The 27245-nt window shown below is 51.0% G+C and overlaps 12 protein-coding genes across 12 annotated transcripts; 6 read left to right on the forward strand and 6 right to left on the reverse strand.

Annotated features, from left to right (window-relative positions):
- Positions 1 to 44: 44 nt before the first annotated feature.
- GT037_009358 (uncharacterized protein) lies at positions 45 to 2360 on the reverse strand (the record flags this gene model as incomplete). The annotated part of the gene is made up of 5 exons (XM_038934405.1): positions 45 to 184; positions 433 to 1840; positions 1888 to 1971; positions 2019 to 2277; positions 2353 to 2360. Coding segments are annotated over 5 exons (1899 nt in total), but the record flags the coding sequence as incomplete, so codon positions are not given.
- Positions 2361 to 2777: 417 nt separating this feature from the next.
- GT037_009359 (carboxypeptidase kex1 precursor) lies at positions 2778 to 4807 on the reverse strand (the record flags this gene model as incomplete). Its single annotated transcript, XM_038934406.1, has 3 exons — positions 2778 to 4181; positions 4230 to 4590; positions 4641 to 4807. 3 exons carry the CDS (start codon positions 4805 to 4807, stop codon positions 2778 to 2780), a joined length of 1932 nt encoding a protein of 643 aa, XP_038782681.1.
- Positions 4808 to 5793: 986 nt separating this feature from the next.
- GT037_009360 (duf-domain-containing protein) lies at positions 5794 to 6639 on the reverse strand (the record flags this gene model as incomplete). Its single annotated transcript, XM_038934407.1, has 5 exons — positions 5794 to 5850; positions 5906 to 6024; positions 6072 to 6182; positions 6241 to 6258; positions 6321 to 6639. The coding sequence occupies 5 exons, from the start codon at positions 6637 to 6639 to the stop codon at positions 5794 to 5796; spliced, it is 624 nt and encodes a 207-aa protein (XP_038782682.1).
- A 1347-nt stretch (positions 6640 to 7986) lies between these two features.
- Positions 7987 to 8546, forward strand: GT037_009361 (uncharacterized protein; the record flags this gene model as incomplete). Its single annotated transcript, XM_038934408.1, has 3 exons — positions 7987 to 8022; positions 8082 to 8165; positions 8214 to 8546. 3 exons carry the CDS (start codon positions 7987 to 7989, stop codon positions 8544 to 8546), a joined length of 453 nt encoding a protein of 150 aa, XP_038782683.1.
- An 81-nt stretch (positions 8547 to 8627) lies between these two features.
- On the forward strand, positions 8628 to 8840 carry GT037_009362 (uncharacterized protein; the record flags this gene model as incomplete). Its single annotated transcript, XM_038934409.1, has 1 exon — positions 8628 to 8840. One exon carries the CDS (start codon positions 8628 to 8630, stop codon positions 8838 to 8840), a length of 213 nt encoding a protein of 70 aa, XP_038782684.1.
- A 595-nt stretch (positions 8841 to 9435) lies between these two features.
- GT037_009363 (uncharacterized protein) lies at positions 9436 to 12665 on the forward strand (the record flags this gene model as incomplete). Its single annotated transcript, XM_038934410.1, has 3 exons — positions 9436 to 10115; positions 11442 to 11493; positions 11610 to 12665. Coding segments are annotated over 3 exons (1788 nt in total), but the record flags the coding sequence as incomplete, so codon positions are not given.
- A 155-nt stretch (positions 12666 to 12820) lies between these two features.
- On the reverse strand, positions 12821 to 13705 carry GT037_009364 (p-loop containing nucleoside triphosphate hydrolase protein; the record flags this gene model as incomplete). The annotated part of the gene is made up of 3 exons (XM_038934411.1): positions 12821 to 13497; positions 13549 to 13614; positions 13666 to 13705. 3 exons carry the CDS (start codon positions 13703 to 13705, stop codon positions 12821 to 12823), a joined length of 783 nt encoding a protein of 260 aa, XP_038782686.1.
- A 745-nt stretch (positions 13706 to 14450) lies between these two features.
- On the forward strand, positions 14451 to 17203 carry GT037_009365 (glycoside hydrolase family 63 protein; the record flags this gene model as incomplete). The annotated part of the gene is made up of 5 exons (XM_038934412.1): positions 14451 to 14649; positions 14699 to 15160; positions 15260 to 15393; positions 15440 to 15485; positions 15555 to 17203. The coding sequence occupies 5 exons, from the start codon at positions 14451 to 14453 to the stop codon at positions 17201 to 17203; spliced, it is 2490 nt and encodes an 829-aa protein (XP_038782687.1).
- A 202-nt stretch (positions 17204 to 17405) lies between these two features.
- GT037_009366 (carbohydrate-binding module family 35 protein) lies at positions 17406 to 20186 on the reverse strand (the record flags this gene model as incomplete). Its single annotated transcript, XM_038934413.1, has 5 exons — positions 17406 to 17558; positions 17608 to 17925; positions 18091 to 18103; positions 18517 to 19675; positions 19730 to 20186. 5 exons carry the CDS (start codon positions 20184 to 20186, stop codon positions 17406 to 17408), a joined length of 2100 nt encoding a protein of 699 aa, XP_038782688.1.
- Positions 20187 to 21236: 1050 nt separating this feature from the next.
- On the forward strand, positions 21237 to 22983 carry GT037_009367 (general substrate transporter; the record flags this gene model as incomplete). The annotated part of the gene is made up of 4 exons (XM_038934414.1): positions 21237 to 21313; positions 21364 to 21734; positions 21785 to 22180; positions 22259 to 22983. 4 exons carry the CDS (start codon positions 21237 to 21239, stop codon positions 22981 to 22983), a joined length of 1569 nt encoding a protein of 522 aa, XP_038782689.1.
- A 789-nt stretch (positions 22984 to 23772) lies between these two features.
- GT037_009368 (tannase and feruloyl esterase) lies at positions 23773 to 25607 on the forward strand (the record flags this gene model as incomplete). The annotated part of the gene is made up of 2 exons (XM_038934415.1): positions 23773 to 24589; positions 24652 to 25607. The coding sequence occupies 2 exons, from the start codon at positions 23773 to 23775 to the stop codon at positions 25605 to 25607; spliced, it is 1773 nt and encodes a 590-aa protein (XP_038782690.1).
- A 225-nt stretch (positions 25608 to 25832) lies between these two features.
- GT037_009369 (uncharacterized protein) lies at positions 25833 to 26928 on the reverse strand (the record flags this gene model as incomplete). The annotated part of the gene is made up of 4 exons (XM_038934416.1): positions 25833 to 25945; positions 25998 to 26150; positions 26203 to 26446; positions 26500 to 26928. The coding sequence occupies 4 exons, from the start codon at positions 26926 to 26928 to the stop codon at positions 25833 to 25835; spliced, it is 939 nt and encodes a 312-aa protein (XP_038782691.1).
- Between the last annotated feature and the right edge of the window lie 317 nt (positions 26929 to 27245).

The raw sequence follows: 27245 nt of genomic DNA on the forward strand, positions 1-27245 counted from the left end.
CATATCTTTTGCCAATGTAAAACAGGAAACCAAACTGAAGACTTAAAGATAGGTACGGTTTCAGTAGATTTCAGAGGCTTGTCAACAGGGAGCCCGCACATGTCCTTTTCCGGACCGACGACAAATATAGGAATGTCAATCTTTGGTAACCATATTTCGATTGTTTCATCATCTTCTTCTACTACTGTCACTATCGAAGTAAAGATACCAGCTGGTTGCGAAACATGACAACCGCCCATAGCCCACAGAAAGATAGCGACCATCAGAGATATGCATACTCCTGTTAGAGCATTTCCTTCTCATCGCTCCTTCCATGAACGCCTAAACACCGATTCCACACCATGTAGGGAACGCCTCGTCCGCTAATACCAAAGTAAAAGAGCCTAGTCGAAAAAAACCTTGAGAAGGCGGTCAGTTGCATACCTTACGTACTAGCAACACCAGTATTTTCAGCACCGGATGGCGCATCAACTCTCTGCTTCTTAGCGTCTGGACCTTCCACACCCGCAACCCCATTAGCACCGACATTACTGACATCCTGCAGTGCTGGCCTTTCTCTCTTAACACCACCAGGACCAGCGCTGTTCATTGTAGGTGGCTTGTATGCGCCACGGTTCGCGCTAGGACTCATGGCGTAATTTGGTGCCCCAGGCATACCAATCCGGCGGTTGGCGTCCATTTGTGGGTTTACGATATTGGGACGATTGAAGGAGCCAGTTGATGTAACACCTGGTCGTTGAGGAGGTGGTTGAGGTGCAGGCGGCGCACCGACTGCGTCACGTTTGATGGGAATGCTGCGAGCGTGGTCGATTCCGGGTGTGCGTTTCTCTTTGGGTATTGGGGAATCGACGTTAGGATTGAATGATGGAAGATTGCTGAGCGAAGTTGCGTCTGATGCTTGGAGAAGCTCCGCAGCACGAGAGGTGACGAAGCCTACCGGGGGACGGTGATTAGGAGGAGGTGCGTTTGAAGCAGGTGTGGTCGATTCTGAGGGTTGGGGTCCTGGACGTGTTTGGTTTGGTGGTTGATGTGCTTGGGGTGGTGTAGGCCGGAGAGGTTGATTGTTGGGAGCGAGTTGTTGATTTGGTGGTGGTTGTTGTCCTAGAGGTCTTGAGGCAGCTCCGTTTTCCATTGCTGGTGGAGCCATGCGACCACCGTTCTGCACAGGTCGGGCCTGTTGCTGGATTGGAGTCTGTGGATGCCTTCCGTTTTGCATAGGGGGCCTTCCAGGTGCTTGATTCGGTTGCTGCTGTTGCATAACAGGATTTCCACGTCCGGCTTGTGGGGGCCTGCCATTTGGTTGACGAGGAGGGCCAGTATTTCGAACAGGTGATGTACGAGCAGATGGTACACTGTTTGGTTTCGCCGGTCCGGCTGCGCGTGATGCTGTGGTTTCTGAGGCTGACAATGTTTCGGAGAATGAAAATTCGTCACCGTGGCCCTCCGTGACATCGACTCCATCAAACAAGTTCTCATCAGCATCGTCGTCGAAGTCAGCGCCGAAAGATTCGTTGTTCAAGTGATCGGTACGTGTGCGAAGGATCTGGTTGGGTCGGGATGGTGTTTGCTGTGGCTCTTGCTTGACCACGGCTTGCTCTTCAGGCTGGGGTGGTGGTTTGAAGTCGACGTGTCGATAGAGGCTGTCCTCCTGGAATTTGATAGGCTTGACCTTCATAGACTGGACCTTTTTGAGATACTCTTTGTCGTACAAGCAGTTGCCGAGTACGTTGCCGAACGTGCGTAATGATCGTTTCAAGCCATCTGTCGCCGCCTCTTTCTTCGCCTTCTCAAATGATGCGGCTTTGCCTTTGCCGTTCTCTATCGAGCCATAGCCAATGTCCTAAAGAGCTATCAGTAAGAGTCAGATTGAGGATACGACGTATTTACCTCGTGATATGTACCATCCTTGAGTGTGATTCTCACCACTATTGAGAGACCCAAGCTGACCTTGCCGTTCTGATGCTCGTCGACCTGCTACTGTCAGCATGTACTCCCTAGCCAGTGAAGTGAGCACATACGTAGTCAATCTGCACCTGCCCCAGCGAGCTCGACCAGCCATTAAACCCAAAGACTTCGTTCGCCAACGCTATTGCCTTGTTTCCCTCCAAATACGCCACCTTGCCGCCGCCATTACCCGGTCGTTGTGATATGTATTCAGGCCCGAGTTGCTTGTTCAACCTGCTCTGCAGTGTCGCGATTTCCGTTGCTGTAAAGCCATTTACGACGCGTTCTTCGAAGGGGTTCTTGACGTTGCCGCCGCTGTACTGGTCGCCTGGCCTGTGTGATCGTTAGTCAACATTATTGGTATCGGAAAAAGTATGATTAGAAGACGCGCGAACAGACTGTACGTACGCAGGCATTGTTGTTGTTACGAGGTGCTGGGCATGGGTCGCCGCTTTGCTGAAGCTGAGGCCTGGGTGGCTGAAGATGACGCGCCTTGGAAGGGCAGGAACGCGGTCACGCTAGTCCCGCGCTCACGTGCTCACAAGGCAGCATCGACCCACCATATACCGCCTACACAGCAACAACGTCAACAAGTGTCAACCTGTGGTGTGTTGATTGGACGACATGCACGTCAAGAAAACAAAAGTACCGGCTTGAATGTTAGGTGCGCTTTTATTGTGCAGCAAAGCAAGTCAAATAGGCGACCTCGGCGTCCCGGACGCGTCAACGATGAGCATAGTATGATCTGGCGAGACGAAAAGATTCGATTTCGACGTCCCGACTACGCCTGCAATGCTATATGATATCGGTCCCAAAAACGGAGTAATCCCAATCTATCCTGATGCTTCCTTTCTTCTGCCACGATCACTGGAGCTAGCCTCCTCATCATCGCTGTCTACGCCCAAAGAGAACGTAGAGTCATTGTGCGACTCCCTCGTCTTCTCCGAATTTGCGCGCGCATAGCCATTTCCTGGCTTCTTTGGCGCATCGTCAAGATCATCAAGCTCCCGTTCGTCAAAGTCGGCAGCCTCGAGATCCTGCCTGCGTTCTCTTCTCCTGAAGTTGTCAAGGCCCATGCCGGTTAGAAGAGACTCTCGTCCTTCGTCACTGTCGGTACCCTTGTATTCGCTGCTTGCAGCACGCCTACTGCGCCACCACAAGAAGCCGCAGAGGCAGGCAGCAATGAGGACAACGACGAGTGCAGCCTGGCCGGAGCGAGTGTAGGCCTTCCATTCTGCCGCCTTGAGCTCTTTCGTTTTGTCTTCTTCTGCTTGAGTCGAGTTGGGGTGGTCACCAACGCTGGTCAGTGGACCTTTCTCGCCGTCGATAAGGCTGTCGGCAGGAGCACCACCGATTGCCTCGATGTTGACTCCCATGAAGCGATCGAGCATATCGCGGGTACGTCTGGGGTAGTCAAAGGGAACCATGTGGCTGGAGTTGTAGAAGACGACGTATGTGAGGTTACGCGCCTCCTGCCATGTCCCAGCAGCTTCGCCCTCGAACATCCAATCCTGTTTAGCATTCTGTACACCAGGGGAAGCTTCGAAACCCTTGCCACCGTTCCACTGCATGTTTCCAATCATAGCTTCTGTACCAACGTGATTGCAAATAAAGTCTTTGTCACCAGAGAACAGCAAGACTGGAATCTGCTCGATAATCTCGGGCAGGAACTTGACGGCAGGCTCGCTCTTCCTGGCACGGAAATGACCAGAAACGGCCCCGTTGCACTCTTGCCAGCCAGTCTTCTTGTCAGGGTTGATGTGAAGTGCCTGAATGACATCGGGGCGGCGGAGGTAAGGAGTGACTTGCGCAAGATCCGGAGGCCAGTTCATACCACACGACGAATCGTCACGGAGACGGATATCGTACATGTTCAGGCACTGGTTCATGTTGTCGGCCTTTGTGTCTTTGGTCTCCTCCAAAATCCTAACCATGATCTGCTCACACTCGCTTGTGTCGACAGTGTTCATTCCACCAGCGTCGAGCTTCTTGATGCAGATCCTCTGTTGTTCCTCGACACGCCTTGCCATGTCCGTATCAGCTCGCATGAGACCATTCTGGTAGGCAAAGGGTATGTAAGCGAGATACTGGTCGACGGGCGATATCCAACCGTTTCCAATCATGAGTCCCTTGAGCGCCCATGGCGTTTTGGAGGGGTTCTGTTTGTTTCGATTGAGGATAGCACGACCGATGTAGGGGATGTGTTGACCAGCGTACGATTCACCAGCGATGTACAACTACGACATGTCAGTATCCCCGCGTCTCCACTTAGTCAAGCCACTCACATCGTCATTCTCGTATTCGGGGAATAGCGCAAACCACTTCTCCAAAAAGATGAGCATGTGGTCGGCCATTTGGTCGAGTTCAGTGAGGTAACTGTTTGTGTTCACATAACTGAAACCAGTCCCAACAGGTTGATCCACGAAGAGCAAGTTTGCAAACTCGTCCCATGAACCGTTGTTGTATTCGAGGTTGCCGCCCTCGCGCACTCTGTATGGGCCGACTTCCATCATGGCGCCGTCCATCGAGGAGCAGCCAGGGCCGCCGTTCAGCCATAATACCGTCCGCTGACGGTCTGCAATGTGGCGATTCTCGTAATGCCAAAAGAAGAGGTTGCCGTTGTTCTCTGCGTCGACTTCGATGTGTCTAATCAAGGCGTCAGCACTGCCTGCGCGCATCTCCCAAATCGCGCTTACCCTGCGTGCATCTTCAGCAATGGCTTTGGCGCACCGGGCAGGTCATGTATGAAGTAGTCGGCCTGCGTCTTCTCCTGTGCCATTATGCTCGGAAGCCACGATACTGTCGCCAGGAGGCCGCCTAGGAGCGCCGTTCGCCATCGCAGCGGAAAATGTGAGGAGGCCATAGTGAGGCCGCGTGTCGGAGTGTGGGTGCCGCGGAGGATGCGGTGCGCAGTCGCTATATCATGGGAACTCCAGAGGTGGAAAGGGCAGCAGCTGCAGGCTAAAATAAGATGAAGTGAATGCACAACCTGGCACAGTGTAAGGTATAGGCGCTGAGGTTGTGAGAAGTTCGGGCTTCAAAGATACAGGTTAGGTGGCTACTGGGGCGGCTGACGAGTCCGAGTTGGGATCCAGAACCAGGGGCCTGTTGACAGTAGATCGTGAGACGTAAGACACGTGAGCGTTCCACAAAATGAATGACAGTTTCAGCGAATAGCCTGAATGTTGAACATGTAAAATGAATTGCAGAAAGTTAATTGACATGGATAATAAGTCCATATCGCTATTGAGGTACGTCTTTGGAGTGCTGTCCAAGCTTCGTTGTAGGGCCAATCACAGCACACAAGGCTCATTCCGGCTACTGCCTTCTCCGCGTCTCGAGAACGCGCATCGCGCATGCCATCTGACACGATTGAGCGTTCACTCATGCTTCAACCATGTGTCAGCTCCGTCCTCAGGCCGCGACTTTGCCGAATATATGCACACCACTGAGCGTGTCCGCGCGTCCCTAGCTGCCGATATTCGCATGCAATGGTTGATCCCACTTCCTAAGGTTCGGCCGGGCTGGCAATAACTTTTTGGACTACAGACTACTAACTATATAGCACTAACTTCTCTATGCCGTCATGCTGCACCAACGTGAAGGTCGTTCTAGAGCATGATAGCATCCACATCGGTCCGTCTGGTCAATACTCCGACTGAGAGCTAGAGTCCCGCCTAGTACTACACCGCGGACCCCTTTCTCATCCTTAAAATGCTTTTTTGGGGATTCCCGGAAGCGGTACATGTCAACCATCGTGGATGACTGTGTGCCACAGTGGCGCATGCTCATCTCCCATACTGCTGGTACGTAAAGATGGGATGCTTATGGCATATTAATTACTGGTCTTCAGAAGAGATCGTTCAAGCTCTTGGCCGAGTCTTTGACGATCAGCTCACGCATTCCCTATACATCCTGTCAACATTGCGTTTTGGCGCATCAAATTGCTAAGTCTGCTCACCTTGGGCATGATTGGCTCTCCGTTTTCATCCTTGACATAACGGAATGGCATCTGTGTGCTCTCGTTCTTGTTGATCTTGAGATCGGGATGATCGATGTATGAAATCTTGTCGACGGGAACTGCGCCTCGTCAGCATCTTACACCAGCATCCGATTGCTCGACTCACCCTTGTCCTGCACGCAAATCCTGGTGACACGCACTGCTGTGTCAGTCGTCATCTGTACAGGTCCCAAGCGACGTCCTTGGTATCCTTTCTTGCGCAGTTCTGAAGTACGGTCTGGAGAGTACGTTAATCAACTGTTGCTATTTCGCATAGCACTATTGGTTTCACACACCTCTTGGCGGGTCGTCTCCTGATCAGAAATTAGCTCTCTCTCTATCGTGCAGCTTTGTCTGGATGAGCACGGATGCTTACCAAGTATACCGCCGAATAAGAAGATGTCGAATGTCTCGCCGTCCTCTGGGCTCAAGTCCTTGGATGCGGCAGGGTCCAGCAGACACACCTTGTCTTTTCTGTCCGCATAGATTTCTTCAATACCTCTTGTCTCGACATTCAGTCCCTTTGCACCCTGCAGGTTTGCCGGCAATTTCAACGACGTCGGTACGGAAGACAGCAGGAACTGTGCACCAGACGCATGGGATTCTGCCGCGATACTGGCGTACTCCAGAGAAGACCACTCTTCAAGCTCAGGGTCCAGATGTTCCACCACAAAGGTCTTGCCGGTGCCAGCCATTCTTAATACGATTGGAAGCGGGATGCGACTCCGGTCTTGTGTTGTTTTTGGTGTGAGATTTTGCTGCAACAATTAAGCGAATTGGCCAACGGGCGGCGCTTGTGTGGGATGTTCCTCAGCTTGGATGCTGTGTTTTGCTTCCCGAATTCTGGATCGATGGTGAGAACCTTGAAGCCCTGCAGTAGTATCTCGCTAATCAGAGTAGGTGGTGGTGGGGAGCATGGCTGACCGTCAGGGTTTGATAAAGTCTAGAGCTAGCGCACTCAAGCAGCCTATCACGCTCAAGCAACTATTTATCATGGTAAGCGGGGAAGCATGCTTTCGTAGTTGCAAGATAAAAAAAAGTGCATCGTGATTCAATCCAAGCAGTCTACGAGGCGTGTTCCATGTGACGACATTACGCACACACGCCAATGGCACGGAAAATGAACAATTCAAGCCTCATCGAGATGGGCCCTGGCGATCAAGGAGGTTATGAGGCCAATGATGTGTACGCGTGACGTTGTGAGGGTGCTGAGTCTGGTAAGGTCCACGGCAATCCAACGTGCATCCGACCAACGCGCGCAAGGACTAAGGTTTACACTTTTCGCGCGGAAACGGCTGCTCTGCCATTCATTCCTTGTGTCTGCTGCGTCAATTCACCCGTCAAGTAAGCCACGTCTTGGTGATTGTTTAAATCGGCCCACCCGTCGCCTGCCTACATATCCACTGCATCTACCCCTCCTTGGTTGACAATCTGCCTCGTGCGAAGCAAGTCGAGAGAATAACAACGCTCGAGTCTATTGCATCCCTCACAATCTTCTGCACACTCTACTACTGTTGTACACACTCAATTCTTTGCTCTTCTCGTCATCACGATCCCTCGCTTTGTTGCTTGATTCGCATCGTGCAGCGTCCCGGGCCGTTGGAACCTCGGGCGATCCAGGCTTATCGCATAGTCGACTGGATAGAGGGGCACTCCTCCCACTTGCACCAAAACATTGTCGTTTCAACAACGCCTGAACGATAAACCAAGCGAGTCATAACACGTCAACGGTTGTGTTGTCAGGCAGCAGCAACGACCTACGCCCGAGCTCTGTCGGCACCCAATCGTCAGCGCTGGAAGCCGGATCAATCACGTCTATTCACCCTGTCCCTGTCACATAACGGGTAACGGTACTCGCCCAAAGTGGTCAGCGCGAGCCAACGACAACCATCTTTTAAACAAGTTGCGACTTTTTGACCCTTTTTCGTGCCGTCCATCACACAACAAAGCCTCGACACGACACAGCGCCTTTCGCGAGCAGCTGCCCCTCTAAAGAACGTCACTTGCGATCCGCAACACCACAACCCTCTACAGTCGCCAACATGAACCCCCACCAGCAGAACAAGGTCGATGTCAGCGTACGTCACAATACTCCCTGCACGTTTCTGGAAGCTCAGCAGCTAACATGGTGGTTTAGAAAATGTCAGAGCAGGAGGCCAAACTCTTCCGTCTCTATGGCAAGCTTCCCAACAAGAAGGACCTGCTCCAGAACAAGCTGAAGGTATGTCAAGCCTGCGAAGTACTGGATCCCCACTAACGATCGCTGCAGGAGCGCAAGTACTTTGACAGCGGCGACTACGCCCTCTCCAAGGCTGGCAAAGCTGGTGACGTCGGTGTCACCCAAGTTGGTCGCGAGCACCCCAACCCCGAGAAGATCCCACACATCGCCCCGCCCACCCCAACCGGTCAGAATGGCAACGGCAACGGCAACGGCAACGGCCATGGAAATGGCAGCATCAGCGGCCAGGGCGAGCTAGCAGGTAGCCCTGTCAAGGAACACACCTTCTTGCACCGCGAGACCAGCCTGAACCGTGAAACATCGGCCTCCGATTTCGAGAACAACGAGAACAGCGAGGCTCAGGGAGGCGCAGTTAAGGCATAGCTGGCACGCCCATGCCACTAGACCTTTGCGCTTCCCTTATCTTGCACTCGTTTGGCGCAACCTTGGATGACGGTGCCCAAAATGTATCTATACGCACCTTCGAACGGCCTGAACCTATCATCGTTTACGGAGTCGGATGCGGCGTTCCGGAGAGCCTTTGATGGCGGCCTAGCCTTTGTATCGGCACCACAACGCCTTACGGCCAACATCTCCCTGGGTATGAAGTTGTCGAGTACAAGGACGTTCTTCACTTCTTGTGTAGTAAACTTGACAGAGGATGGTTGGGATTGCTGAGACTGGAGCTTGTTCCGGGTTCATCTCGCAATCAACCAAACTCCATCTTTCACGGCTATAAGCGTGTATGCGTATTTGAGTAGAAGACATCGTAGCAATATGAATACTGGAAAATTCACTGCTGTCTGCTTGTTGCAAAGTGACGACTTCGTGACTGTCAGCAAAATACGTTAGTGAGGGCGCTAGACCACGTGATCGTTGGTGCCTTATCCCGACACACGTATATGTACATCCATGAGGGACGTTGCGTGCCCTCTTATCTTCAGTCGTCTTTACAAAACTACCAATTGTCTAGTTTTTCAAGCAGTTGTGTGGAAACATGACTGCACTCGTTTGTACGAACAGCATGGCTCAACACCGGACCACGCATAGCTCTTTGAGCTCGTCTTCGACCTTCTGTCTGATACTTTCCCTCCCAACCGAGTTGCGTGATATTATCTACATTTACTCGTGGGGTTTTCGAACAATCGAAGCCTCAATTTCTTGTACGCCACCGACATCAATCCTCGCCATACCCAAAAGTATCGTCCATGACCGATTGTCCAAATTCTTATTCCGACAACGAGGCTTGCCGATCTGGTTATCGGCATGCAGACAGATGCTAAGAGAAGGTATGAGTTTAATGTCAAGAGAATTCGCGTTCACCTCTTCCACGCTGTCTGCAATCCAGCAAGTGAAGACCGTAGAAGAAACCGATGTCCCAAACCGGTTGGTCTTCGAGGCTATCAAAACAGTGGTGCTGGATCGCGCAACACCAAGTTGGATCCAAGATGTAGATTCGGAAACGCAAGCCGAACACGAAGATGCAATACTGCCCACTGGGATAAACCTCGTGCGGTGTTATTTCAATACGAGGCCGAACGAACTGGGGTCTCTCCCAGGCGCTTACAGATTGCGAGATCATCAGTTGTTGCAAATCAAACTTTGGCCTGCTGATGAGGCGATGCTAAATATCTTGCACAAGGCTGGCACGGGCGTCAGGGAGCTACACATGCACTGGATCTACGATGTTGGTACACTAGTTCCTGGTGACCAGCCGGTTGTTAGGAGCAAGATTCTGGATAAATGGGTTGGTGAATTGGAACGTGTGAAGGTTACAGTAAGAAGTGAGCCTAGTAAGACTTTTGCTGGGAGGATGGCGACAAATTTGGTGGAACGGACTGCGAAGAGGCTTGTCGGTGAGAAAGGCAAGGGTGAGACAAGTATGAGATGGAAGGAGAAGGATATAGAAGACGATGGAGGGTTCAAAAAAGATGAATGCAAGATGCAGACAAGGTATGTTGTGGTGGAAAGCCATAATGGGTGAGTGCTGCAGCGTACAACCTTCACTCAGCCAGCGATTGGGTTCTGTGTATCAATCTCGTGACAAATATCGACTTTCGTTCTCAACGAAGGTATTCCGGACGCAGCACTGACCAGATAAATGCTACAAAATCACTCCACCTGCGTAGGATTTATACAGGCCCTGGAGCCTCCCGCATACACCAACAAATTCTACTTCCGCTGCTCAACTTAACACTAAATTTATCACGAGCGAACTGAACATGCCGCAGAACACACAGTCACTTTTCACTTTCACGTCCTTCTCACGCAGAAGATATGCTAGAGTCAGCCGACCGTGCCGCGTTAGTGCCTAGATCATCGCCTAACCTACTCCTTGATCTTCCATTGGAGATTCGAGATGAGATTTACAAGTACGCCTTCGGAGATGCTGCCCGCTCATTTGTCGTCAGCGAAGAACTCTCAGCTTATGCGTTGGCAAGCGCTTCCACCTACCGCGAGTATGACTGAAACACTGGCATGCTCACTGGCCTACCCATCTGGACTTTGACTTGTAAACAAGTTCTCATCGAAGCAATGGACGTCTTTCGCCGCTTCCGTACCTACCTCTCCAAAACTCAACAACGAATCTACCCAATTAGTTAAAAAGTATTGCAAAACGCATATCTGTTTGCCTCCGAACACGCTTACTTACGGTGGCAGAGGCAGAATCAGCAATTTTGCCTTCCAACCTGGCGGTGACGCTTGATTTCTGCCGGGCGCCGACGAGCGTGAGATTGAGATTGAGTTAGGCGAACAGAAAGAGCGTGACCGTGAGCGGCTTAACCAATCTATCATGGACTTTGCAAAGACTCGTGTCTGCAGTTGAGATGGAGACGCTCGTGGCTTGATGGACATGCAGACTTCGGATCTAATCATGTCAATTGGCCGCAAGGTGAGAAAGAGGTCCTCGATTGCTTTGTCGCCAAGTGGAACGACTGGTTCCGCAAGGTGAGCGTTACTATCGAATACTCTGAAAGGGATCAAACAATGATGTCAAGGATGATGGAACTTGCTAAGAAGTGCTCGCAAAGACTTATTAGTAAGACACAGGAAAGTGAAATTCTGCTGGACAGAGGAGGCTTCGGTTTGACGGCTTAAATTTCGTGAACTCAACATTTGGGTAAAGCCTTTGCTGGTTGAACGTAAGGTTTGAACAGTTCATTGCCACAAGCCTTTCGCAGTCAACTAGTGAGCTCTTAGTTAGACTCGATGGTTTTTGGAATGTAGCAATCTCCGCTGTTGTATTCAACGAGGTTGGACATATAGTCTTCATTTTAGCTTACTCAAATTGATACGGCGATACTACTATCTCGATTCCAAGCATGCGAACGTAGGCAGCAATTCAACTAAGCTGAAGACTTTTATCTACTCCTTTCCCTTTACTATGGAAAGAAGACTGTGCCCATAGTCACGAGCGCTGCTAGCATCATTACCGGTTCTCTTTAGCATATAATATTCCGCCTTGCTCTCTCTTGTCGGTTACAAACCCGAATGAATCTACAGCCGATATCCGCGCTTACCACAATCACTCGATCAACTTGGTTACTCACATCTCACTCAGTCGACAAGTCGACAACAGCCGCCTCAGCTGTATTTCACATCTGGAACATAGAGGACGACATGACTAGCAACAGGAACCCACCGTCTAAGAAGCGCGCTGCATCACCATCAAAAGGCAGTCAGACCTCCAAACGCTTACAAGTATCAAGCAAAGTGTCTCGTCCGCCACTCTCGAAGATCACCTCTCAGCATGGAAACGCGCTTCTAAGTCTCCCTCGTGAGATTCGAGATCAAATCTATACGAAGGCTCTCGAACAACCACCTCCTACATTTCGCGTGGATGAGCTCATGGTCATTGCGACACACCATTCGGAAGTTTCCATCGAGGCCTCGGAACCAGTATGTCGAGGTCTTCCACTCTGGATGCTATCTAGTCGACAGGTGCTTTACGAAGTCCTGGATTTAATTGCACGGACCTTCACTTTCCAGCCGCTTAAGCGGATAACTGGTCCTGAAAGAGAACTCGCGGGAGCACCGAATTCACTTATTCTCACTAACGACGGCGTACGAAACATCAAGCTTCGCTACCTGAACGACACCCCGAAAAATTATATCCGCGTAGGATACCTGAACAATCTTTTCCTCAAGCTAATAAATGACTTGTATCTCAAAAACGCGTGTTTGGAGCTGGTTTGGGGATGGAGAAGCGTCCAGTACGCCTGGATGCCGGACAGGACCGATTGGTTCATCGATGCGTGGAAAGAACACTGGAATGGCAGATTCCGCAAAGTCAAGATTGAAATTAAGGTTGAGAAAGATCTTGAGCAGATGTGGATCATGGGTGAGGCCGAAAAGTGCGCATTGAGGCTGATTGGTACTGGTGGATCCGTATCTTGGACAACGCTAGACAGCAGCGATGTTCAGTACTACAACATGTACAGGAAGCCTACTCTCTTGCCACGCTATGAGAGACGATGTGTAGTTGCTGAGCGGAAGATATAACAAGGGCGTAAATTAAAGGTATTCGCTGTAATTCTTCTTAAGGTACTTGCAGCATATCGCAAGTGTATACCCTCAACGTAGACTTTGTGTCAAATGCAACTAGACATCAGCCACTGGTAATGTACAGTATCATGCTCCACTTCCAATGATCTGCATCATATCCGGCCGGCTATTCCACCTTTAGTACCCTCATCCTCCCCGTCTCCGACACCTTGCTGCTCTGGTGCCCAATGGCGGTCCTCTTGACTCTTGATCAGCTCATGTACATCCAGCCTCAAGTCCACTATCTCTTGTCCGTTCACAAGGTCATTCTCATCGGCCCTCTTTCGCGCTTCCTCCTCATTCTTGGCGATGCCAGCCTTGACATGACGATGAACCAACCTCTTCCGCGCAACATCGAAATCTACATCCACGAACCAGAGCTCGTCCATGAGCTTCGCTGCTTCATTCCAGGGCGCCTTATCCAATGAGCAGTAGTTGCCTTCGAATATGACGATGCGTACGGATGGCGAGATGGCAATGTCGTTCTCGACCGGGTCTTTGAGCGCGTGATCGAAGCTGGGTGCATACAAAGTCGAACTCTCTGGACATATAGGCTCTCGTAATTTCTTCACCAAGCTGTAGAAGGAATCGCCATCAAACGTGAAAGCCGCGCCTCTTCTAGCATGTGCGCTGTCTGGATCTGGCATTGCATCAAGCTGTTGGCGTGATAGATGGAAGCCATCCATTGGTATGAAGGCTGCTAGTGGATTACTGTTGGCGGTACCCGGCGACTGTTGTGCATGCTTCTCGTTGAGTTTGGTCGAAACTATGGCTGCGAGCGTTGTTTTGCCTGGTGGTGGTCAGCTGGTTGGAGAGCCAAACTTGCCATGTATGTACCTACCAGACCCTGGAATGCCAGATACTGCAATCAGTAATCGTTTCGACGCAGGAACATCTTGATATTTGTCTATAACCAGGTCAATGCGTGTGTTGTACCCTGGCGTCAGGTGTCATGTACCCCAAACCTTGTTTACGAGGCGTTCTACTTGCTCTTCCATGTTGATATGATGTTTGTAAGATGGTATGATGCTAAAATCTGCACAGCGTCTTTATATCTTGCTATCCTAGAGTCGATCGGGATCGTCAGTGTCCAAGGCGGGATGGCTGCTTTTTAGTTCGCCCGTCCGCACTTGCAGATTGTGGGGGCTCGGCATCGTGGGTGGACCCAGCATCAACCGCTGACGTCGCGCGGGAGCATGGCGGCTGAGGACCGCAGCTAGCCTTTCTTCCATTGCCAGCGTTGTACCGCTCCTACGAATGTAGAACATCAATCATTTCATGTAGCAGACTTGAGCAGTACTGAGAGGTAGATGTAGCTTGGAAGATAGAAAGCAACAACGCCATTGGCAGACATTTGCGGTATCTGAATGGCTGGAGATCGGGTACCTTGCAACCGGCGTATTGTAGCTATAGCATCAAAGAGTGATGTGTAAAACGGATAGTGATTCTTATCGCATGCCCTTGATTTGCGATTGAGGACGAGAGTAGAGTTGTTTTGGCCATGGCGTCACATGCTAGCAGAGCGCATCGTCCAATCAAGGCACAGCAGGGTCCAAGACAGCTTTGGCTGGGCATAATGTCCGATATTGCCGGCGCATTGCTGTCGCGGTCAGCTAAGAGCTAATCCAACGTAGCAGAGATATGCCCTGAAGCCTCGCGCCACCGCTGCATGTGTCTGACGGTTTAGTCTGCAACCAATTGGTCGACGCGTGGTGAAACGCGTCATACCCGTCATACTTCACTATGCTCCCGTCAACCCTCCTGACCCTCCTCTTCACGCTTCTCTCACCCACGTCCGCCATCGACCACAAAGTACCGACCAGCAACGAATCGCTGCTATGGGGTCCTTATCGCCCGAACCTCTACTTGGGTCTTCGCCCCCGCGTGCCCAAGAGTCTGGTTGCGGGACTCATGTGGGCGAAGCTGGAAGACGTTGAGACGAGTAAGTAGTCATTGTAAGGCTGCGCCTACAGTGCTGACCAGACATGCAGCACTACGCCACAACGTAAACCAGAGCGAAGGCATGGCCCGATACGGTTGGATCGCATACGATGCACGAGAGGGCGGCAGGCAATCCATAGAGGATCCTGGGAACAAGATAAACCTCGTGACTGAGTTTGTAAAGTACTCTGAAGGCCAGAGCCAGGGCAATTGGGGGTTGCGCGTACGGGGCATACCAAGACCAGACGCGCCGGAAGACTTCAAGACGACTGTAGTCTTCTACATTGGCATGCAGGCCATGGAAGCTTGCGCCGACTGCAAGCTCGAGGCGCGTCAGCAATTCGAACCTGACGACGACAAGACCGTCCAGGCAGTGAACATGAATATTGCGCACCCAAAGTTGGGGACTGCTGGTATCCACATTCCTGTACCTATCAACGCAGAAGAAAAGCGTGAGGTGGCATACATTAAGACGCTGAACGTAACAGAAGATAAACTATGGCAGGGCAAATGTGAGTGCAATGAATGCCAAATCTTTTCCACCCCATCTACCCGTATTCCAAGCCTCATCTGTTGGTGTGAGTAGCTAGCTGATGAGTTTGTGTGACAAGCCACCTTCCTGGATTCGTTGAAAGACCAAACCAAAGACCGTAAAGAGCCAGGACCAAATGACATCGTGCTGCGCAACGCCCCGAGTAACGGTAATATGCAATTAGTCCAATTAGTATGCCATGGATCATTTGAGGTTAGTCTCACTATCTTACGTCTCTACCGCGACTGACCTCCTGCAGTTTGATATTCTTTACTCCAGTGATTCCGCGAAGCGAGCCATGACTTGTGAGTTCTCGTTTCAGCTATGTCACATAGCGGAGTGGGTTAGGATTCAAGCATACTGACACTACCAAGCCGCTGGTCTTACCAGCAGTCTAGAGAGTACCCTCAAGTCTTTTGACAAGAACTTCGCCACCACGTTCATTCCGAAAACCCCTTTTACTACCGATCAACACCGCGCCTTTGCTCAAAACACCTTGTCGAACCTATTGGGTGGACTAGGATATTTTACTGGTACTGCCAAGGTCGACACATCAAAGAAAGCCATCTATGCCGAGACGACGGGAAACTTTTGGCAGAAATCAGTCGATGCGAGGAAGCACTCGACACCCAAGACGAAAGGCCCATACGAACTTCTTACACACACACCGTCGCGCGCAGCCTTCCCAAGGGGCTTTTTATGGGATGAGGGTTTTCATCTCTTGCCCGTCATTGAATGGGATGCAGATCTCGCTTTAGAGGTGATAGACAATTGGCTTTTTCTCATGGACGATGATGGCTGGATCGCAAGAGAGCAGATATTGGGCGCCGAAGCAGAGGGTAGCACGCCTGCTGAATTCGTCACTCAGTTTCCGCACATTGCTAACCCACCAACAATGTTTTTGGTTATCTCAAAGTTCATCGATATGTTGAAGGGCAAGACAAGGTATCATGGCCATGACTCGGTTTACCTTGCCAAAGCTGAGACTGGAAAGGCCTTGATGGCAAAGATGTATCCATACCTCAAGAAGCACTACGATTGGTTCCGGAAGTCGCAATCTGGAGATGTGGAGGCACATTCCATCCCAGCAGCCAACTTGAACGAAGGTTACAGGTGGCGGGGTCGAACACCAGGAACCAACTTCGCCAGTGGACTGGATGATTACCCTCGGGCAGAGCCTCCTGATACCACCGAATTGCATTTGGATGCATTGTGCTGGGTTGGCGTCATGGCGCAGACCCTTGAACGCATCGCGTTCTTAACAGAAAATGCACACGATGCGCTCACATTCCAGAATCATATCCGCGGCGTCAAGACCAACATCGACACCATACACTGGGCAAAGGAGTCGAACATATATTGTGATGCCGTCGTACGGAATAACCTACATATAAATGCCTGCCATAAAGGCTATCTCTCAATCTTCCCGCTTCTCACTGGTTTCACTGATGCATCGCACCCACATCTACCAGTCATGCTTACCCTTCTTCGCGACCCTGGAAAACTATGGACGGACTTTGGCGTCCGTAGTCTTAGCCCTGGGGACGAAGCCTATGGAAAGGAAGATAACTACTGGCGCTCACCCATCTGGATCAACATGAACTACCTCATCCTGACCAATCTACTTGACCTCGCCCTGATACCCGGCCCGTCACAACAACGCTGCCGTGAAATATATATCGAGCTCCGTCGCAACATTGTCCATACTGTCTTTAATTCTTACCTCAAGACAGGGTACGTATGGGAACAGTACGACCCTATTAGAGGTGATGGACAACGCACGCAACAATTCACTGGCTGGACGGCACTGGTGGTCAAGATCATGGCGATGCCTGATCTCGAGAAAGACGATGGCATGACGGAGAAGATGAAGGGATATTATGAGGAGGCAAAAAAGCAGGCCGTGCAGAACCAGACGACTGGGGCAGGCAGTTTGGTGTTTGCGGTTGTGTTCATGGGGTTCGTGTATCTGACGAGGAGGAGGTTTGCGGGGACCTTGAGGAGTTGGCGGAGGAGTAACTGAGCTGGTCATGAACACAGCATGAATACGGAGGGCGCAAATGCGAAGATATGAATCTGTTCAATCTTTGGCTTAGAATATAGAAGGGGATGGGAAGTCAATTACTATCGCGGCAATTACATTCTCAGTAAATGTACGCTTGATACGTCCCATATGCTGTTCAAGCTGCTACTGACGATAGAACTAATCTAATGCCACCATCCGTTTATCTGCACATGCCTGCATATCCATCTTGCTGAGCAGCAGCAAGGTACCTGCAGAGGCTATAGGTGTCTGTGTCCTTATAGTAAACCACTGCGACCGCGCCACCGTTTCCTGCAGGAAACTGGCTGCCTTGCTCCCATTGTGGAATTTGGATCTGGAAGGTAGAAAGTGGCGAGTCAGTAACGATTTACCAACCAACGTACACACCAAGGATGCAAAGTGTTGATATAAGGCAGCACGCCGAGATCGTGCAAACTCACCCATCTATATGTATCATCTTCGTTGGAAGGGCATTTCTTCTTGTCATCAGGTGTGGTCAGGAAGCGAGATGCTTCTGGAACCGCATCCGTGGTTGCCCATTCCTGGACGACGAGATCTTGGAGTTGAGCTGCTGTGACGGGAATGTATGTGCCGTCGTAGCGCTGGCAGGCGGTGTCAGAGAAGCCGTTGAACGTTGCCGCTAGAGCCGAGGCTGAGAAGAACGCGGCGGGGATAAGGTGCTGGAGCTGCATGTTGTGTATCTGTAAGGAATGGAGCTGTGGTGAAGGATGCGGTTTGTGGCGATAAGTGATATTCCAATCGACGAGATGAGTGAAGGTACTTATGTGTCTGATACTGTAGGCCCGGAATAATTGATATTCGCTCATGCACTGAACTACAAAGAGACGAGCATACGTCACACTTACCGGGCTTTGCTGTCTTGGAAATACGGTCAGTCATTTAAAGGGCAGCAGAAAGGCCGAACGCTCGGATATCACCTTGAATATCGTAAGGACTGGCGTGTGTGACGGCTGAAACAACCACTCTACCAGCTCAAGCAAGGGTAACGCAGAGAGGCCTCACGGAATTGTACTAAGCGGTTGGTTGGACGGAGGAGAGATTGCACGAGTATAAACGTGAATAACGACCTGAAGCTTGATCGGGCCGAATATAGAGTGCTGTTATTCATTGTACTTCAGAAACATCCGTAGCTTGTCGCAAAACAGACATTCAGGCCACTGGATGTGGCTGAGGCGGTTAATCAGCCGTGGCTAGAAAGACCGTGATACACCGAAGTGAGACCGGTCGTGTGCTAAGCAACTAGACCAATTCTATCAATGTCTGGTGCGTACGCGCTTCCGACACCAGAGATGGTGATGGTGTTAGTACCTGTAGTGCTGAAGCCCGACAACTCTACGCCATAACTCTTGTACACATCTTTATCCCAATTGTACCCGCTCAAAGGAAAGCTGACAGTCTTCGCGGCTCCTCCGTTCACGCTGACCGCTGCGACGCGCTCGTTGCTACCGCCCATGTAGTCAACCTGGCCATTGATATAGTCAAAAAGCACTGTCTGTGTAGCTTTGGACGTGCGAATATTGGAGATCGTTACACGGCCGTTCGAAGACCCACCCAGGTTACCGACTTTATTAGAAGAGGTGCAGCCGGAACAGGATTGGGTGTTTGCACCCGAAGAGAGGGAGCCAGTCGATGCGGAGACGAATGTATAAGTGGGCTTCGTAGCTGTCGAGCGGCGAATGTTGGAGAGACGGATGGCGAGAGATCCATGGGCTTTGACTTGTTTGGAAAGAGAAGCTCCGCTGATAGTCGTACCAGTCCAGAGATCCTTGATAGACGCCGAAGCTATATCAAGCTCAGAAAGCTGTAGGCTCAGCGTACGAGCAGTGTTGCTGATATCTACAACTAGGACAGCCATATCTCCATTGGCAAGATCGCCGGCCCAAAGGTCTCGATCTCCACTCCAGCGCTGGCGGAGCGTGACCGGCTTGACAGCTGAGTCCTGATTGATAGCAATCAGGTCCTTGTTCTGCAGAACAGCAACAAGCTCATTTGATAAAGCTGGAACATCAGTCGATATCATCAGCGCCGACTTCAACATGGCCCATGCAGCGAAGTGAGTAGCTTGCTCGTCGAACGTCATACCAGAATTGCCCACCATGAGTAGATCAGCATCGGCGATATGTCCGGGGCCTACTAGGCCGGACTTCGCAATGTGTACGGCTTGATTGTAGATGCGGAACATAGACGCCCAACCTGACGTGATGTCATCCGACAGCCGGAAGGATGTAGAGATGCCCTTAGTCCACTGAACAGGTCCTTGTAAGCCAGTGGATGTGCTGAAAGGTACACCCCATTGGCAGATCAGCAGTCCAGGGATGCCGACTCGTTGAAGTTCTTTCCACATGACGCCAAAGCGAGAGACAAAATCGGTCCTGGCGTTTTTGGGGGCGTTCTGGCTGGCTGCAGGTCCATCGGCATAGCAATTGTCGTCTGAAGAGTTGTAAGTACGGCGATCAAGATGGGAGATTACTTCTTAGAACTCACATTTGACGTATTCGGTGTTCAGCGTCTTGAAGAAGTCGGCATCCGCAGCTTCGTGGCCCAAGGAGCCTAAGACAGGGCTTGGTGCTTGCGGGTCGCACATGCGCACACCAGCATCCGAATACATGGTCCACTTCATGCCTTTGGACCTTGCAAGGTCACTCAGAGGCTTCAAGCCGCCTGGAAAGGCATTGAGATCCACCTTTAAAGCGCCGCTCGTCGCGTTACGTTGTCCATCTCTTGAGGCCCACCCACAGTCGATTTGGAAGAACTTGTAGCCTGCATCAACAAAGCCACGACTGGAGAGAGAGTTGATGGTGGTAGTTATCTTTTGGGTATTGGGGCTACATGACATCTGGTTGTACGAGTTCCAGCCCATCACTGGCGTTTGCTGGAATGACTGCGACGCGACATGGGTCACCCCGGCGAGGGTGAGAAGGACAGAGTTGGTCCACATCATGGTGAGAATCTCTTAGCAAGCAGTTGTGCCCGTACCCAACCATCTAAGTGTCTGGCATCTTTATACTTCTGCATTTTGAGTTTATCGTCACGAAGAACTGGCCACTAACCTTTTACCGGTGGAAGGAATAAGTTCATGCGAATGTCTCTCGTATATCGGGAGTACTCCTGGATTTGGAAAACCTCGCGCTCGATAATTTTGAATACGATGCGCAGATCATAGGCCTATGATGCGCTACTTGATTTGCAACTTATTTCTTCCGCGAGATAAATTGACGTTTGAGGAGTATTGCGGGGACTCCATGATGCTGCTTTGCTAATTAGGCAGTTGCGTGGCTGAATGCGCGAAAAGGGTTTAGGTATCGGGAGCCTGTCCTGTTTCCAACTTTGCGAAAGATGCGTACAAGAGTACAGAAGTTATCGCCCGGTTTCCCCAGCGTTCATGTCGCAGCGTGGGTTTCGACACCGATTTTCCCCACACCCGGCCTACTTTCCTTTTTACCCCGCGCTCGCTTCACCTTCCGTACTTGACAGCCGACACAGCATTCCGCCTTCCCTGAACTAGTATTCCGCGATGCATTATCCCCATGTTCGCAACCTCAACGCTGCAGTCGTCATTCTACCCTTACGCTCTGATCACTCGTCGCCTCGTCGCTCGGCTAAATCGCCGCTATCACCAGTCACAGAGCTCTAATGTTGACTATGTGGGCCCACGGTCTACGGGGTATGGGGGATGTGCTCTGACTCTGGGGAAGTACGGTGGATCTCGAGACGACCAAACGCTTATGAGGCTTGACAAGCTTCGCACAGGAGGATAATGATAAGCGGAGAAGATCCCGAGGCTGGGTATGAGAGCCTGTATAAAGAGGCCATCCTCGCTGTAACCCCGTTGCACATCGCAAAGTTCGGTACAGGGCTCTGCATTGTGCCACTTGTTGACACCCCTCGATTTGAGGATCTTTCCTCCCGATTCTTCAGCTCCTTCATCTCACCCGCGACTACTGCCGCGTTCTGAGTGAGACGGTGGTATCTGCTCAAGCAGCACTCCACCATGGCGCGCAAATACCTTGGAGGCTCTGGTGAGCGACTGACAGTGTGGATTTCCATCGCTGCTAGTACGGTACTCATGTAAGATGCGATTCGGACAACCCTTGTCGTACCTATCTGACGCCTAGCAGCTTCTACGGTTACGATCAAGGTGTATTCGGCAATGTCATTATCTCAGAGAATTTCCTTCATACGTTCGGATATCCGTCCGCGGATATGCAAGGTGTAATGACCTCCATATACAACATCGGATGCTTCATTGGAGCGATGTCTACCATCTGGACTGGCGACATCCTCGGACGTCCAAGGCAGATTATACTCGGTTCGACAATCATTGGTATTGGCGCAATCATCCAGACATGCAGCTGGACCGTAGCGAGCATGATGGTCGGGCGCATTGTGGCTGGACTTGGTACTGGCATGAACACAGCCACGGCTGGAGTCTGGCAAGCTGAGACGAGCAAGATGAATAGTCGAGGAAAGCTTGTCATCATTCAGATGGGTATGTGCATACCGGCATCTGCGATTCTATCTCAGCTGACATGTTTGTAGCGAACTGTATCACCGGCTTCAGCATTTCAAACTGGCTCACGCTCGGCTTCTCGTTCGCACCACGCGATATAGCATGGCGCTTCCCATTAGCGTTCCAACTCTTCTTCACTTTCTGCATCTACGCCATGTGTCCTTTCCTACCAGACTCACCTCGTCTACTGATTCGCAAAGGAAAACATGACGAGGCCTTGGAAGTCCTTGCTGCTCTCGAAGGCCATGGAGCAACGCCAGAGTCAGCATCGGTAATCACACAATACAATATCATCAAGGACATCCTAGATCGCGAACATATGAACACATACACATGGGTGCAGCTCCTTACTGGCAAAGGACCTAGCGGTGTCCTGAGGCGCATGCTTCTTGGTGCTTGGATGCAGGCTATGAATCAAATCTCAGGTATGTAACTTATCGTGCTCTCATTCTTGGGCGGCAGCTGCGCTACCTAACTGTATCCGTCTAATTATTTCGTCTTAGGTATCAACGTCACGTCTTACTACATGAGTTACATCTTCATAAATGCTCTGGGAATCTCGGAACTTCTTTCGCGCATCCTCGCCGCCGCCGGCTCAGTCGACTATCTCATATTTGCTTGCTTGGCATACTTCGTCATTGAGCGATATGGACGCCGCAAAGTTATGATGGTCTCCGCCGGAGCATGTTCCATCTGCTGGATCGTCATTGCGGCATCTCAGGGTCAGACTGAAGCGGGTGGCGATTCGTATAAGCTGGGCATCGTCGCAGTTTCATTCTTCTTCGTGTTCTTCGCGAGCTTCGGAATGGGCGTTCTAGGCGTGCCATGGCTGTATCCAACCGAGATCAATGCCCTTGAGATGAGAACCAAAGGCGCTTCGCTTGCGATGGCGACGAACTGGATTTGCAATTATGGTGTTGTTCAGGCTACACTTCCCGGTATTCAAAACCTAGGCTACAAATTCTGGATCATCTGGGCAGTTATCTGCTTCTCATTCATACCGATCACATACTTTCTGTACCCAGAGACAGCGAACAGGACCCTAGAGGATATCGATCGCTTCTTCGAGACTCAACCGGATATCCTGATTCATCGCAACAAGCTTGCTGTGCAGTTACACCGTCCGACCGAGTTCATCGAGGCCGATGCGAGGATTGCTGCGAACGAGGAGGCAAAATTCGAGAAGGAAATAAGTACGGAGCATGTTGAGACGAAAGAGACAGTGTAAAAAGTAGCATACATCAAGTTTGTACGCTCTCTGGCATGTATTAGCGTACTTGTGAGCACATCAAAACAATGTCGTTATAACAGTCCATTGATCACTTCGGACGAACTACTTCTTCCATCACTAATAAGAGAAACTTTGCCGCGATGATACGCGGCTTCAAGGCTGTAAGACCGCTTGATCTCTCATCCGCTTGATCTCTCATCCGCCTGATCACTTGGTTGCAAGCCTTGCAAAGCAAAGATCTTTGAAAAGCATCAGCTACAAGGCTTGTCTGGATAAAGGCTCATCCAAGCTTGGGCCCCCGGCACGCTAACCGAGAACGCGTAACTTCAGTTCATGCCTACTACCACCAAGTTGTTTCCCAGTGACGCGGCGCAACAATTGATACAGCCGATGTACTACATCTTTCTTCCCTTTAGATCACTGCACACGTATTGCGATATTGCGCTAGTCGGGAGATGCCGTCACTATAGGGCTGGACACCGCCGATCTAGGTCTCTGATAGGGCACGCATGGACAAGAATAGGGTCAAAAGTTTGGCAACAGTGATCTGAGAGATTGCTAGGGGTTACTCTAAGCATGGATAGAGCTGCGGCCATAGATCTGGGTCCTCTACTGCGATGACCATAGTGAAGTAGATGGTCCGAGTCAGGACTGGCAGGAAGTACATAATGCTGGCGAACCCGCGAGGAATGTCTTGCTCACCACCCAGCTCACCCAGCTTCTCTACAGTCATTCCGGGATACCTTCTCGTTGTCTTGTTATCTTCTCATTGTTCGTACGCCCACCATGCGACACTCATCTCGCGCTACGGCCGCCGCTATGGCGGTAACCGCCAACGCAGCCTCGCTGACTGACCTCTGCACCGTATCAAACGTACAGGCCTCTCTCCCTTCCAACAGAACTCTCTTGGGTATCGATTTACTCCCAAGCACTGTAACCGCCAGCGCCGTCTACAATGCTACTCTTGGAGGTGGCGGTATGGCGTCAACAGCTACCGATGGTACTACCTACAACTACTGTAACGTCACTGTTAGCTATGTCCATACTGGAAAGGAAGATGTCATTCCTCTCATTTTTGCCTTTCCCGAACCTTCGACCTTTGCCAATCGTTTCTATCTTTCTGGTGGCGGAGGCTACGCACTCTCCAGCGATGCGACAGGAGGTTTACCATACGGCGCTGCTTCTGGAGCCACTTCGGCTGGCTACGATGCTTTCAACCAGAACTTCGATGCAGCGGTGTTATACGGCAATGGAACGATCAACTGGGACGCCACCTATGCCTTCGCCTACTCCGCCCTCGGAGAGTTGACGAAAATCGGAAAACCAGTCACACAGGCCTTTTACGGGTTGAACGACACCAAGGTCTTCACTTATTTCGAGGGATGCTCTGACGGTGGCCGCGAGGCTATGAGCCAGGTTCAGCGCTGGGGTGAAGAGTACGACGGCGTTGTGGCAGGTGCACCCGCCTTCCGCTACGCACAGCAGCAAGTTCTACATGTCTACCCTGCTACCATCAACGTTGTCAACGACTACTTCCCACCGCCATGCGCATTGGACAAGATCGTCAACGCGACGATTGCAGCTTGCGATCCTCTTGACGGACGTACTGATGGCAAGTAATCTAAACTATATACAAGAGATGCACTCTAACACATGTCGCTGCAGGTGTCATCTCCCGTACCGACCTTTGCAAACTCAACTTCAATCTCAGTTCTCTGATCGGCGAAAGCTACTACTGTGCTGCCCAGACCAGTACTTCCCTTGGCTTTGGCTTCAGCAAGCGCGGCCTCAACAAGCGTCAGATGCCAGGAAGCCAGACCAGTGCTCAACCCGAACAGAACGGCACTATCAACGCCAATGATATTGCATTGGCTCAAGGCGTCTACGATGGTCTTCACAACTCCAAGGGCGAGCGTGCATACCTCTCTTGGCAGATTGGCTCAGAGCTTAGCGACGCCGACCCAACGTACAACAATGCGACCGGCGAGTGGGAGCTCAATATCCCTTCCACTGGTGGCGAGTACGTAACTAAGTTCGTCCAGCTGCTCGACTTGGATAACCTCGCCAACCTCGACAACATCACCTACGATGATCTTGTAGAATGGATGAACATCGGCATGTTCCGCTACCTCGACAGCCTGCAAACCACTCTCCCTGACCTCACGCCTTTCCAGTCTTCCGGCGCCAAGATGATCCACTACCACGGTGAATCTGACCCTTCCGTCCCTGCTGCATCCTCGGTCCACTACTGGCAGTCCGTTCGCTCGATCATGTACCCTAACATGACCGATGCTGAGGCTCAAGAAGCCATGGCCGACTGGTACCAATTCTACCTCATTCCCGGCGCGGCGCACTGCAATGCCAACGCTCTTCAGCCCGGCCCTTACCCGCAAGACAACATGGCTACTATCATCGACTGGGTTGAGAACGGGGTGAAGCCTAGCCGCCTCAACGCCACCGTAGCATCGGGCATCAACGCTGGCGAGGTGCAGCAGCTTTGCCAATGGCCTGCGCGACCGCTTTGGTCCGGAAACAGCTCTGACTTTGACTGCGTCGAGGATAAGACATCCATTGAGAGCTGGACCTACACTTTCGATGCTTTCAAGATCCCAGTCTACTAAGTGTGTATGACCTAGGATGCTTAGGTTCCGTCGCATGAGCAACAGCTGGTCTACAAAGGAAAGAAGCTGTGTGGGCGGAGACCAGAAACTCTGGAGCTCATTGCGGCGATACTCGGTTCCGTATGTGGAATCATGTTTTGTTGTCGTGCACTTCTCTCACTTCTTGTAATATATTAGAATGCCGCTTGGCTACCACAGAATAACATCGGTTTTGGATTCCGATCACTATGGCTCGTTGCAATATCCATCAATGAAGTTCACTGTCAGCTTGTTCCGGTTTTCCTTCAACAACGTATCTCGTCCAATTTCGAGCAAATTTCTCACGTCTTGCCGGCAATCTAAATTGTATTAGTCACAAGATATAAGGTCCTTGCAAGAGACGCGTCTCACCTAGGAACAGCCCTCTAAGCTCTTTTCCTTGCCCACTAGCCAGCCATGCACACGTCTGCCCACAAAGCGAAGGACCATCCTTGAATAGATCTTTGAAGAATTCCTCATCTGTGAGATCACCGTACTTCTTCTTCACATCATCCGCCGCAGGAGCTACGTTGCGTTAGCATGGACACAGCATCAACCTCGACAGATTTGGTTTTACCTCCGCCCATGTTCCCCTTGACACCACCCGGGTGTAGCGCATACATGTGAATCGCAGGATCCAGTCCATCAAGTTCCATCTCAGTCTGCAGCGTATGTGTAGCCCGGATGAGCGCTGCCTTGGAAGTTACGTATCCCAATGTCATGGGTACATCGACGGTACCTGAGCGAGAGGCGATGTTGATAATGCAACCGTGTCCGCGTTCCTGCATTCGTGGAAGGATGGCGTGGATAAGCATTAAGGGCTGGAATTATTTTGTTAGTGAGAATAAATTGACTGGATAAAAGGTGAACTTACGGCCTTGAAGTTGACTTCGATTTGTTTCCAAAATGTCTCAAAATCCCCCATGATGAAAGGCCGCTGAGTAAAAATCCCAGCGTTGTTCACCAGTATATCGATCGGTCCTAATTGCTTCTCCACCTGTCCAAAGACTTCCTTTACTCGCTCCATGTCCGTCACATCGCAGCCATACGCTTCGACCTTTCCTCCAAATGCTGAGCATGTCTTCTTGGTTTGGGTGAGCTTGTCGGTGTTGAGGTCCAGAATGGCTACATGGGCCCCGGACTTCGCTAGCGATTCTGCGATGGCGGCGCCGATGCCTTGACCAGCTCCTGTTACTAGGGCTACCTTTCCGGCATTGGAGCCTTCTAGGGTAGACGGTACGATGGGGCCGTATGGAGCATGATTTAGAGGAATGGTACTGTAGCCGAATTGTGCTGGATCCATGCTTGTGGTGTTTTGGTGTTCGATTCCAGAGTATAGTAATCTCGCTCTCTGAGACAGGATCTGTCGAAAAGATGTGGAAGTTTGACATTCTGTATGTATACGGACGGCATGGTTCCGGCACGGTACAAGTCCGATGCGGGGTGCTGTTGGGGTAGCTGTTGCCCCACACGAAGTATGTGGGGTAATTCAAAGCCGACTCGGTATTTGAGTATGGGCTGAAAGCGAGAGTGATAATGCCCTTGAGCTGAAAGGGATTCATGACTGGCGAAGCTCCAGGAAGCGTTCTGGCGCATCGCGAAACTGACGCGTAGTGACGT

This window comes from Alternaria burnsii (genome assembly GCF_013036055.1).
Source record: "Alternaria burnsii strain CBS107.38 chromosome Unknown 728, whole genome shotgun sequence".
Lineage (NCBI taxonomy): Eukaryota > Fungi > Ascomycota > Dothideomycetes > Pleosporales > Pleosporaceae > Alternaria > Alternaria burnsii.